The sequence below is a fragment of the Pseudophryne corroboree genome, chromosome 4 (genome assembly GCF_028390025.1).
Source record: "Pseudophryne corroboree isolate aPseCor3 chromosome 4, aPseCor3.hap2, whole genome shotgun sequence".
Lineage (NCBI taxonomy): Eukaryota > Metazoa > Chordata > Amphibia > Anura > Myobatrachidae > Pseudophryne > Pseudophryne corroboree.
Window position 1 is genome coordinate 304,520,452 of NC_086447.1, and position 14,214 is coordinate 304,534,665.

The window sequence follows — 14,214 nt, forward strand, 5'->3', positions numbered from 1 at the left end:
AACATGAGGCTAACACACACATAGAATCATAAGCGCATAAATGATGACCTAGAGACCAGGCAGAAAGTACAGTACAATGAGGGACAAGGGTGCACATATGGACAGGATGGGGACTCTGATCATAAATAGTAGAGAGCACAGCTAAATTAAAAGGAGAGAGCTGAGATTGGACTATTGTGCAGGTTATTAGTGTAGGTACGCAGATTTTTTTTTGCATTTTTATTAAAAATTAAACTGTACTGTACTTGGGAAGTAAAACAGGTCTATAGTTATATCAACACCACTTAAGCTTAGATGTAGATGAATATTTACTTTTTTGGTCTGGAACCTTAGGTACTGTATCAGTCTGTCATTCATTGGGGACTCTTAGCGATAATGCAATATTGCTCTACAACCCCAAAAGAGGTGCATTCAAACACAGAGCCTGAACCTGCTAACCTTACTAATCTCTGTTCTATATGCCGGTGATGAAAATGATGAGAATCATTGGCACATGTTATTAGTATCTATTTTATGTAAAACAACTTAAATTAGTCGTTGAGTGGGCTTTTAGGAATCCTGATACTGCATGATCACACCTTGTGGAGTGTTCCCTAAGATGCGTGATCTTGCAATGATGTTATAAAAAGTGAACTTGTTTGGAAAAGTCCCTGGTACAGGGAAAAATCTTAAGATGTTTTAGAAGATGTAGGGATCACAGTTATGTATATACAGTACTATTCTTTGCAACTTTATATTGTACAAATATTTATTCTTTGGATGTAAGATTGTTTTATTTACAAGCGTTATCCTTCCCTCTCTTTACCTAGCATTCGTCTGAATGAGATGCAGAATAAGCACATGACAGCATTGCTTCCGTAACAGTGGGGAAGTAATAGTAGCTGAGCGCCACTATCATACAGTGCTGAAGCCTAAATGCAGGGCAGGGAGCAAAACATGTACAGTAATGCACACAGCATCTATTCAGGGGAGACAGAGTGACTGGGGCCATGCCAGCAGCTAACAGTGCACTGGCCATGCCCCCACTGTGACGAAAAAGGGAGGCGTAGCTGACAATCACAATGAAGCCACGCCCCCTTTTCGCAGGCCAAGCCCCTTTTTCAGGCGCATGGCTTTGCCACTCAAGGGTGTCCCGCATTCAGAACTACATATGTTGGGTGGTATGAGCTCAGTATTTTCCAAACAATATCCATCTCCACTGGAAAGGGCACTACAGTGTACAGTATACTACAGATAAACAGTGGAAGCAGTTTTGGTCAGAAGGTGGCAGCAGAAACGATAAAATGAGCAAAGTCAGCACTGAAATCGAGATCTGTGTTTAGTAGACTATCCTGAACTGAAGAGACCCAGCGAATCACATTAGTGATCAGGTATGGTGGGCTTGGTGTAGAGTTTTGTGTGTTCAGTGCTATGGAAAAGTAGACAGTGAGTCTGTGTGACAGGTCGCTGCAGTGCACCAGGAAGTAGCTGCAGGAGGGCTGTTAAGGACTCTTCAGAACGATGTATTTAAACTGGAAGCTTGGGCAGCAAAATGGAGTATGAGGTTCAATATAGACAAATGTAAGGTAATGTACTTTGGTAGCAAGAACAAAAATACTACCTACATACTAAATTGGGAAAACGTTGGGGACTCTGTACTGGAAAAAGATGTAGGTGTTCATATAGATAAACTTAACAGTAGTACCCAAAGTAGGAATGCAGCAAATAAGGCAAACAAGGTACTAGCATGCATAAAGTGGGGAATTGATGCAAGTGGTGAGAGTGTTATACTCCCATTATATAGATCACTAGTGAGGCCACATCTCAAATACTGTGCACAATTATGGGCACCATACTACAGAAAGGATATCCTGGAACTAGATAAGGTTCAGAGATGGGCAACCAAATTGATTAAAGGGATGGAGGCGCTATAATATGAGCAAAGACTTGCTAGGTTAGGCATGTTAACACTGAAAAAAAGGAGATTAAAAGGGGACATGATTAACATTTACAAATATATAAGGGGACAATACACAGAGCTAGCTGGGGATTTATTTTTGTTAAAATCAACACAAAGGACACGTGGACACCCGCTTAGGTTAGAGGAGAGGAGATTTTGCACATAGAAACGTAAAGGTTTCTTCACAGTAAGGACGATACGTATTTGGAATTCCCTGTCTGAGAGAGTAGTAATGGCAGACTCGGTCATTACTTTTAAGAATGGGCTAGATAAATTCATAATGGATAAGGCTATACAGGGTTATTTCAGGTAAATCATGCACTATAAAATAGACATAACAGCTAAACATACACCAGAGTTCACCAGAGTTAAAATCAGTCTTAAAAATATTACAGTGTAGGAGACCACTAACAGGTTGAACTCGATGGACAAACTGTCTTTATTCAACCTCAGAAACTATGTTACTATGACTTTGAATGACAGCAGTGAAAGCTTGCGAGACTATGATGTGTGACTGAGTATGAGCAGAGAATTAATGATTCAGTCAGATTCCCAGATGCTTCCTGTCGGGATTACCTGCACTCCCGAAGAACTGATTTCCAACCTTTCTGAATTAATCCCAGACAGAGCTAGCTAGAGCTACATCTGATGTTTGTGAGTCAGTCACTATTTATCGGTAGTTAAATACACACCACCCTTTTAACATGGCACCCTCCTGCAGAGGAGTGAAAGAGCATGGTGGGCCTATATAGTTAGATTAAAGACCTATAGTTAACTAATAGAAAACCTTTTATATACTGCAATATACAGGTACACCACAGATTTTCCGGCGTCCTCGGTTCCAGTGCCGTGCCGGATTATTGATTTTGCCGGATTAACAGTGGAAAAGTTTTTTTTACAAATTTTGGACGCCATAACAGCCCCACTGATGCTTGCTGTGTCACTTGCAGTGTCCGCAGAAGCTGTACCCACTAAGACTTGCGCATATTGCTTGTTACGCCCATGCGCAGAAAATGTTCTGGATTAAAAGACATCCCTAACCTCCTTTAATCCGGACAGAGCAAAATTGTCCAGATTAAAAGAGGTACCGGATCATTGTTTGCTGGAAAATGGGTGGTGTACCTGTATATTAATGTCAAATAATAGCTCTTGTACCTTTTTACTATCTTATCTCTATAGTGTTCAGCTGAGAGAGCCCTGTGAGTGAGGGATCAATATAAATTCTGGTTTAAAGCGGGACTTTCATGACAAAATTAGGTTCTTTTTGATAGTGCGACTCACTGCAGCAGGCTACAGTATAAGCTATTTACATTTTCCCGGTTTTGCTTTGATCAGACTGTTATTACTGATTTATAGCTCTGCACACTGTCAGGTCACTACCATGGCAACCACCATGGGCGCAGAGGGAAGGGGTGGGTTCAAAGTACTATGGGGGTAATTCAGACCTGTTCGTAGATGTGCTAAATTTAGCACATCTACGATCAGTTTCCCTGACATGCGGGGGGGGGGGGGGGGGGCACGCCCAGCACAGGGCTAGTCCGCCCCGCATGTCAGTCCCTACCCCGTCGCACAAGTACAAAAGCATCGCATGACAGCAATGCTTTTGTAATGGAAGAGTAGCTCCTAGCCAGCGTACTTCCTGCGCGCTGGCAGGGAGCTACTCATCGCTGCCTGGGTCGCAGGGGCTGCGTGTGTCGTCACACAGCCACCGCAGCCCGACCCCCCATCGGTCCGGGCACACCTGCGTTGCCCAGAATACACCCCCTAAACGGCGACCAAACGCCGCCGGCTCGCCCCCTCCCGCCCAGCAACCACCTCTGCCCGTCGGCTGTCTGGCATGCGCCGGAGGCAGGGGCAGAAGAGCTGTGGGGAGGAGGAGGTGGAGCTGCTGGAAAGGGGATTATCTTCATCCTATAATTCCCATGGTAAGCCTAGATGGCAGCTGCACTGCGCCCCAGTACATAAACTGTCACCTCTAAAATATTTTAAGAAATAGAATGGCAGAATGTTATGAAAAGCTATACAGAGGTTAATAATCAAGTGTAGTGAGTATACGCCATGAACAGTAGCACCGAGAGGGGATGGGTCCTTTTTCCTGGTTGTAGACAATGGCAGCGGAGAGAGAGAGAGGAAAACCTCTCTTCCAAGCACAGCACACACGCTGCTCTGTGCTGCGCTGGGGAGATAGGCAGCTGCAGATGCAGTCTCCCTGCATGATTTATGGGGGGAGCGATCACACCCGCCACCCCCTCCCCCAGTAGCCCCTCTGCTCCTCACCCAGCGCCCCTCCCCCCTATGCCGCGTGCACCTGCTTTGCGGCCGCACATAAACTTAAAAAAAAAAAAAATCCCTGAGGAGGGGGCTGGCCACAAGTCCCCACATTGGCCACCCTCCCTACAAATACCTGGGCCTGGCACAGCTGTTGGCACCCCTGGCTGTGAACAGGGCTGGATTAAGCCTTGGGGGTGCCCGGGGCACATAAAACAGGGGGGCCCAGTGGTAGATTGTGCATACCTCCCAGCATAATCCATTCCAGGAGGGACAGCATGCTCTCTACCTGGACTTTCTTGTTAATATGTGATTGGCGTCACCTGTGTTGAACTATTTAATTGATAAGAAAGGTGTTTCAACACAGGTGATTGCAATCAGAAATTAAGAGGCAGGTCCAGCTAGAGAGCATTTGTCCCTCCTGCAGTTGGTCATGTTGGGAGGTATGGATTGTGTATTTTCAATTTAAACCAATGGTTTACAGTATATTAGATTTAAACTATTAGTTTACTAATGTCTGAGTACTGTTTAGAGCGCCACTTAATTGAGAGACAATTATTTTATAAAAATTTCTTGTAGTGGAACAAAGACAACTTAACTTTAAAATACACATAGAAAAATAAAATATATAATCTATCTTGTCGCATGCAAGAATAGCAGCAGCCTCTGTACTACTTACACACTTGGGCCCTCATTCCGAGTTGGTCGCTCGCTAGCTGCTTTTAGCAGCATTGCAAACGCTAGGCCGCCGCCCTCTGGGAATGTATCTTAGCTTAGCAGAATAGCGAACAAAAGAGTAGCAGAATTGCTACTAAATATTTTCTTGCAGTTTCTGAGTAGCTCCAGACCTACTCCTAGATTGCGATCAGCTCGGTACGTTTAGTTCCTGGTTTGACGTCACAATCACGCCCTGCGTTCGGCCAGCCACTCCCCCGTTTCTCCAGACACTCCCGCGTTTTTACCTGACACGCCTGCGTTTTTTAGCACACTCCCGGAAAACGCTCAGTTACCACCCAGAAACGCCCCTTTCCTGTCAATCACTCACCGATCAGCAGTGCGACTGAAAAGCGCCGCACGAACAACAGCAGAACTGCTAAGTTTTTAGTTAAATAACTAAGCACATGCACCCTGCGTACCATGCACATGCGCATTCAGCAACAAATCGCAGCATAGCGAAAATCGGCAACGAGCGAACAACCCGGAATGACCACCCTGGTGCGGACTCTGTGTGTGTGTTTCTCTAGATCAGGCCTGGCCAACCTGTGGCTCTCCAGCTGCTGTGAAACTACAAATCCCAGCATGCCCTGCCACAGTTTTGTTATTAGGGAATGCAAAAACTGTGGCAGGGCATGCTGGGACATGTAGTTCCACAACAGCTGGAGAGCCACAGGTTGGCCAGGCCTGCTCCAGATCCTCATTCGATAACAGGTTACACGGGACCCAGACACCCAGGTGGGGAGGAAGAGAAGCTGGGATTCTTGTGTCACTTACAGCTCTCTCTCCCTCCTATCTCTCCTGTTCAGAAAGCTCTGTCTGTAGCTCATGAAATCTGATACTCCTGTGTCTCTGCCTATACTGCTTACTGTCCTGCTTGTATTCTGGCTGGCTGTTCTGCTGCTCAGGGGCGCTTTAAGAGAGGAGGAGGCCCGGGTGCAGCCTCCTCCGTTCGGGCCCCCTCCTCTCTGCCAGCAGCGCTGAGAGCCTGAGCACTAGAGCGCAGAAGTGTGTCTGCAGTTGTTCAGTTGTAAAACCCTGTAGTGATGTGCAGTAGAGGTCTTTATGAGATAAAAGACGCATGTGTCTGGTATAGCAATGGAGAAAAATAGCATATAGTAACAGATTCAATAATACGGTAACTGCTCAACCCATCATTCTTTTTGAAGCGCTTAATTGCAATAGCTTAATATTTAGTGGCAGCTTTTTCAAAATAAAGCATTGAGAGCATCACTTTTTCTTGTCTTTAGATGTCAAGGGTGTTCATTTTGTACAGGAAAATAATTGCTATAATAAATGACTGTGTCATCAGGCTACATTATCAGAGAAGAAAATAATGATGAACTTTTATTGTTGTCTGCTGCAAGACACAATGGTTTTTCCTTTAATGAGTATCAGTTCCAGCAATTGTTGGTTTTCTCAGTTATTTAAACTAAAATTTCTATTAAAATGAAAGAGGCTTAATATAGAATAACTGTTGGTGGCATTTACCACATTCATGTGAGTAGTGAGGACCTAATTCATGTTTGTATGGAATTGCACAGCCACAAGGAAGCTGCTGTGCAGTTGCGTGTAATTAAAATGCAAATGCAGCTGGAGGCGTCTGTAGGAGATAGACATCTTGTGAATGCATTTGCGAGACCCGAGTGCAGCATCTGAGGCATACCCTCCCAGGTTTGCAGCAGACCCCCGATTTTTAGGGCAGTCCCCCGCAGCCCCAGAAGAGTGAGCACACCTCCTGCATCCCGCCCACTTTCTAGTTGAAGTGAGTAAAATGGGGAGATAAAAAAGAGAATCAGGGATTGCGAGGAGGGGGTGGGGCCTAGTGATGAGTTTCTATGAAATTGCGCCATTTTGGCCCCGTCCCTATGCAAATATGTGCAAATCGCTGCAAAGTTTCCGTGAGGAAGCGGGGCCTAATTATGCGACTATACCGGCAGCCTCGGATCACCATTGCACGCGACCGCAATGTTTTATTACATCAGATGTATGTGGGTTATTGTATTATAACAGGTTCTCAATGGCCTTTATGCAACATGTTGGTTACTGTGAATGTAAAGCAGGGTACACACCTATACATGGCATGGCCCGATCACCCAGTATCGGGCGAACAGGCTGACGATTGTTTAGGTGTGTATGCAGGTCCGTTGCAGGAGCGTTAGCTGATAAATGGCTTATAACGCTCCTAAAACGGTCAGATTGAGAGGTCGCATCTTACAGGTATATGCTGTTTAATTTTTGTCGGCCCGACCTCCTGATCCCATAAAATCCATACACACTAAGCTATTTCTAGCACAGTGTGTATGGGGCTCACGAACAGCTACCAGGGAGTCAAGCTAGGGACATTGTACTCGGCTGATCATGAGCAAAGTGATCGCAAAAGTGTGTACCCAGCTTAACAATATCAACTTCTTAAATGTAAAGTATCAATAAGTGTTTTTAAGACTTAAGGCCCATACACACTTGACGATGCACACATCGTTAACGACCGTCATTAACGACTTCCCTTGAACTTCCCTTGAACAGCTGAGCAAACGACATGAGCATACACACTACCAACGACCAAAGACGAAAGATGAAAGACCAAAGACGAAAGACCAAAGACGAAAGACCAAAGATGAAAGACCAAAGACGAAAGACCATAGACCATTCATCATTAAAGCATTCAAGCTGAACAGTTTATTAAAATAATGAGCTGGTGAACAGTGGCTTGGTCGTTGGTCGTTGGTCTTTCACACCATACACATTCAACGACGTCTCTGGTCAGTAACGACCATAGTGGAAATTGAGCATACATGCTCCACAGATGAACGATGGACGTTAACGTCCCGCGGGGCCGCGCATCGTTGGTCGTTGGATGCATACACACTTGACGATATAATGAACGACATCGTTCATGAGGGCTGAAATGAACGACATCGTTCATTTTATCGTCAAGTGTGTATGGGCCTTAAGCGCTCAATTAACTTTACTTTTTAATTTGTAACGGTAACTTATTTTTGAAGTCTCCAGTGTCCTGTTATCTTTATTGCTATAGTAAAATGTGAGTTTTAAAACTACTTAGACCTAAATAATTAATGATTATTGCTAAAAGATTGTCAGCAAAAATATATTTAAAAGTGTCAGTAGGAATTTGTGTTTACTATGGGTACATTCACTAAACCAAAGTTTACCTATGCTATACTGTATTTATATAGGAAGTAGCCTATGGTGTTTTTTTTATTATATGGTCTAATCCTATTTTTCTTTATTTCTTTTTCAGTGATATACAGTGAAAAAACACTTGCAATACCTATACACATTTCTTTAAATAATTAAATTCTTAATTTCAAGAACAAACAATAACTAGTACAAAAAGCAATGTTTTAGACTGTGATGTTAACCTTGTGGTTGTATAGAATATTAATGTTTACATAACGTTTGATTTAAAAAATATATATATCTCAGATACCTTTTATTTGCCAAAGGCAGATTTTAAAACGTAGTCCGTAGTTCTTATATAAGATGAAGTCTTTCAGAGACGCAATTTGAAAGAGCTTGATGATATATTACTCTTCCATTGTCCTGAGGAGTTTTAACATTTTTCTTAGATACATCATCCTGACAGTTAGAAAGTATATTTACAGAGTGTTGCCAGTTTTTCCTTGTGGACTGTGTTGACGCAATGCATGCTTCTTGATGAAAAGCTATTGACATCCACCTTTTCATCTTACACTTGCTTTGTAGTGTTATTTTTTATGCATGAGATGGTCCTGTTTTATTTTCTCCTGAAGCTAGTAACTTGAGTATCTTTGTTTGTGATATTGTTTTGTGCATGGCAAATATTTTCACAGAGATATAACGTGCTGCTGCTTACACATATGTGGCCCTGAAACAGATTCTAATCTTTTTTTTTTGCGTGTCTGTGTGTCCATCTGTACATGTTTTTGTGAATTTGAATGATATTTTGCTATGTGCGTTGCTAATTTAGTATAACCATAAAAACTAATGTCATTATTTGCTATTAACAAACTGTTTTTGGATTTTCAAAAATTTTTATCAAAATGAGTCGCAACATTTCTTTTTTACATTTTTTGTGTGTATTTCTGCTCTCAGAAATATAGTTAAATAAGTTATGAAGTGTTATACTATTATCATTATCTGTTTCATAATTACTTTGCTCTAGGTTAAAATCCCTAATTTTGATATTATAGCATTTGATAGTTTAAAAAACATACACATTTTTTCTTTTTTAAATATGTTGGGGATGTGTATATTTTGCTGCTCTTCTTCATTTTTTTGTACGCTATATTTCTTGAACTGTTTTGCTCCATGTTTTCATTCTCAATCCTAGGTCCCCTTACAAAGAAACAGACAGATGATTTAGGTGATAATGAAGGTGCTGAAGATGAAGGTATTTTTTTGCCACCAAACTGATTTGCATGACAAGGAATCCCTGAAAATATATCTCCTTTACTTTTTCTTGACTTCTTGTCTCTATTTTGAAGAGTTTTTTTTCTTTTTATACCATTTTTGATTGATGTGTTTTGTCTTCTTGCTTGTTTTATATTTTTTTCTACATTTTTCTCGACTGAATGTTGTTGCGTTTTACATTTTTATGCAATCAGTAAGTGTGTACACCAAAGATCTTCTTGTTTTCTTGACAAGAATTTTTGATAACTTACATCCCACTTCTTGAATATATTTTGTGAAATCTTTGAACTAACACTGTTTTAAGTCTCTCAACATAGCCTTTTTTGCATGTCTTCTAACATCCCCTGAATACAGTCATGTGAATATTGCTAATAAAAATATGTGGTACTGTATTTCATTTTTTTAAAGGAAATCAATATATTTAATTATCCAACATTTTAATGTTTCTTAAGACATATTTTTGTTTTCTTTCTTTGAAAACATGTTGATATACCAACACGTTAGATTAAGAAGCATTGCAATCCACCTTTTAAATGTTAGTATAAAAAACAAAACAATTTGAAACTACAGGTAAAAATATTATTACTAACATAATATGGGTGTTAAGAATATTTCAACTGATATTTCATCTATTGTTATCTCTACAGCCTTATTTATATTTCTATTATAAAGTATTAGACATTCACTTAACCACTTGCCTGGCATGATTGCATCACTTGCGTCCACACCAGGCAGTGCGTTATGTGATATGGTCGCAAACAATGCTACCAGTCAGGTACACAGGGTGGTCGGCTGCTGGACGATAATCTTCTAGCAGCCGCCAATCATAGAGGGACCTCCCAGCCCCTCTGCCTTCCTGCACCCTTCCCCATTGTCTGCTGTACTGCTGATCATTCAGCACAGAAGTACACTCCACCCGGTGGCTGCAGAGAGGAGCAGCTGCCTTGGAAATGTAAAGTAACCCTCCCCCAGTCACCAGTGTGTACCCGATGGCTTCTCAAATAAGCAGATGCTTGGGATATCAAAGTCACGATAGTCGCGATGATTTACAATGTTCCGATGGTGAGGAATTGGTATTCCAATGATAGAGAAAATATTTTGCAAACATCATCATTATTATTATTATAATATTTTTTTATTAAATAAAGTTGTTTTGGATAAGTTTAAATACATGTTCTTCACCTAATTCACTTATAACAAACCAACAATTTCTGAGTGCCAGTTACTGTAAGTGGTTAAAGAATTGTAGATATAATTGTTCATGAATCAATTGTATATTGTAATGCAGTGTACAAATCTACTATTTTACAGTACTATACATTAATAATTCAATCTATTAAATCAACAGCTCTTTCATTAATGTTCATAATTACTTAAAAAGCCTTAAAAATGTAAAAATGTCCAGTAGAAGTGTAAGTTGCTAGAGGCAAAAAAAATGTCAGAAGCTTCAAATATTGTAGGAACAGTGACTTGCACTGACAGACTAGTTTGAAGTTTTGAATTTCAAAAAGTTACATTTTGACATGGAAAGTGAAAAAAATAAAAAATAAAGTAAATCTACATGTACACATACATGGGTTGTAACCCATTCACTGACACAAACTACAAAATTACTTTTACATGATACAGTACATAAATACTAAAATATTGTAATGAGTGAATACAAAACCATGAGCAGATATGACTGTTTCTGAACTCAAAGTAAATTACATACAGTATAAATGTGTTTATTTTATCATATTTTTCACCAGCTACTGAAATACTTGTGACTCATTCAGCCTGTTCACATGAAACTAACATCCACATATGTGTACTGACGCCATGTCTGAAATTACAGACACAATCTAAGCCTTTCCTAATGTGTTTGGTGCATTATATCTCCAATCATCATTGCAACATTCAGAATGTGGACATGAGATTGTGGACATGATTGTAATGTTGACATTATGACATGTTCATGATGTTGACATTGACCATGTTACAATTATTCAGCATGTCAGCAATAAGGTAATGTTGACATTGTCAACATTACCTAACCCAAATGTTAACCCTCGCCTAATACAAATGTTCACATTTTGATGATATCAAAATTTTACATGTCGACATTCAATGTTCACATTTTCAAGGTCAACATTTTAACTATAACATCATGAATGTTGAATTTCTGGTGTCGACATTAAGAATATCAACATTGACACTCCCTGTTTCCTGACTCCATCACATCCTAATGGTGGCAAGTGGTGGTTCCTCAAGATTCTTATATAGAATTTGTCTACCGTATACGTCTTCATTTTGCTCTTAGCTTGACTGACAATATGCTCAGACTTAGTTGTATAAATTATACTAATATATATTGTTTGTTTGTTATAAATCAATTAACTTCCTCCCCTATTTGTTAATCCTTTAAAACACCCATACAATATTTGTTTAAATAACCATTCTTATTGTAATGGAGAAAGCACAAATGGGATTTTTATAAATTATTTTTTAAATTTAGTACAAATTAAACACACAAACACACACACACACACACACACACACACACACACACACACACACACACACCAGTTTGTTTTAGGCTTTCCATCTACAGTAATACTGTTAACAGGCTTGATTAACGCTTGATTAATGTTACTAATGGTGATAAGCCGGCTGTTGGCTTCCTCCACTTAACAATACTGTTTACTGTTCTGAACAACAGGCGTTAATAATCCCTTTGAGAGTATTGAAAAAGATTAGGCCCCATATTACCAGTGACCACGATAAACTAGGACATTTGTCAAAGTGATAGCTATCAGGAAACAATCAATTATATTGGATATAATTGACATGGAAAAAAGAAGCAGAATGGTTTTCTTGATTGTCTCTAGTGACAGGTTGAAGAGTGTACCTGTAAGAATCTAATTACATGGTCGTTTCCACTGATTTACACATCATCATGCAGAGAAACAACAAGTACTGTTAAAATAACTGTAAAAATTGCCCCAGATTTGGAATAAACAACCGCTTTGCAAGTACTCTAAGATTCCTAACTGGTTTACAGTAGTACTAACATTTCATTACTGTTCTCAGTGGGTACTCTCTAATTCTATGTAATTTTAATTAAGGAAGAGTTCTGAAACAATCTCCCTCTGTGTTACCTCCAAGCATACAATTAGCAATGTACAATTCTGCTGTGAACACACAGCTAATGATTTCAGATTAATAATTTATCTTTCATACGCTAATCATATTAATGTCACAATCATGAAGACAAAATACCAACAGGTGATGTTTGGTAATTCTTGGGATTTTTTTTCCCCACAGTATTTAACTTTCCAACATCACTAATGCGCACAGGCATATACTTCAAATGGATATTAGCAACATTATTATAGAAAAAAGTTGCATTCAGTTACAATTGGTCACTCAATAATCTTTTTAGCTACACACAAAATGTGAGCAGAGTATTCTAATTGAACAAATATTTTTTATTATACATACATTAAAATGGTAAAAATCAGTATTTATTATTTATTTTAGTGCCTATAGTCTTGCTGTCTGTGAATAAATTAACTATCTTTAGCCAAAGCTTCTACAGACAGCAGCTGTAACAGGGACATCTGCAGGCTTAAAAAAGACTTTGCCTCCCTATAAAAAGAAAACAACAGCAACAACAACAACAATAATCATCATTAGAAGAAATATGCCAAAGAAACCCGAAAACAATGCATCATTTTACAAAAATATAAATAGTGTAAATGTAGCTATATTTAATTTTATACTATACACTTATGCATAATATATTTGTAATGCCATATTATTAAATTGCTGACTATAGAAAAACATATACAGTATGCAACAGTTTTTTAAGAAATATTTTAGTGTGTTGTTAGTAAATTGGTTTAATATAAAATGTAAAATAAAATTTTAAGGGGAAAACTAATTTAGAAAATTAAATGTATTAACTGTGTTCTTATTTTCTTTTCTACATTTTTCAATTAAAAACATTTGTTTTTCAGGATACCCTGAAACAGCTAAATTAAATAATAATAATAATAATAATAATAATAATAATAATAATAATAATAATAATAATAATAATAAAATAATAATAATATTGCATTTTTATTTCTTTGGTAGAAATTATAAACATATTTTCTCAAATTTCTGGTCCATGGCTGCCATTGTTAACCTCAGTATACATGCTTATGTGTACTATCAATTCTTCATGGGTTCAATTCCTACAACGGCATTATATGCGTGGAGTTTGTATATTCTCCCCATGCTTTGTGTGGGTTTCCTTTGCGTACTCCAGTTTCCCCCTACAATCCAAAAATATACTAGTAGGTTACTTGTCTCCCAACAAAAATTGACCCTAGCGTGTGTATTTGTGTGAACATGGGCAGACTAGATGGGCCAAGTAGTTGTTATCTTCCATCAAATTCTATTGGCCAGATGTGGTGAAGTCCAGGTTGCCTTGTACATGATTGCCATTTTAATGAAAAGTCCGGGTTTGGCCGGGAACCTGCACCACTGGTGAACTCAGACTTCATTACATCTGGCTCTGTGTTTCTATGTAATATATGCATAGTGGGCCTGATTCAGAGATGTACACAAATGCATTTGTAGCTACAAATTTGTACGCAGAGTCTGTGTGGAAATATGCAAATGCCACTGCCTGGATTTTTATTGAGACGCCCACTGGCAGCTCTGCAAGTCCCAGCAGCTGTGTACAAAGATACAGCATTGGCTGCAGATCAGTCGATTATTATTTAGAGTAGCCTAATGGATCCACAACAAAGGCACAGGAAGTAAGATTCCAGAGACAATGCTGGAAATGGGATCGCAGTAGCAGCCTCAAATACACACCCAAATCGGTTGCTACACGTCTGTGTTTT

At 39.4% G+C, this 14,214-nt stretch overlaps 1 protein-coding gene across 9 annotated transcripts in view; it reads left to right on the forward strand.

The window, feature by feature from the left end:
* The window catches only part of NLGN1 (neuroligin 1), a 934,735-nt gene that overhangs the window by 535,753 nt on the left and 384,768 nt on the right, over positions 1-14,214 (forward strand). For 7 of the 9 annotated variants that reach the window (XM_063916275.1, XM_063916274.1, XM_063916277.1 and 4 more), the window contains one exon: positions 9,255-9,314. The exons of the other annotated variants lie outside the window; for them this stretch is intronic. In XM_063916275.1, coding sequence (XP_063772345.1) covers positions 9,255-9,314 — 60 coding nt within the window. The remainder of the gene's footprint in view (positions 1-9,254; positions 9,315-14,214) is intronic. 9 annotated transcript variants of the gene reach the window in all.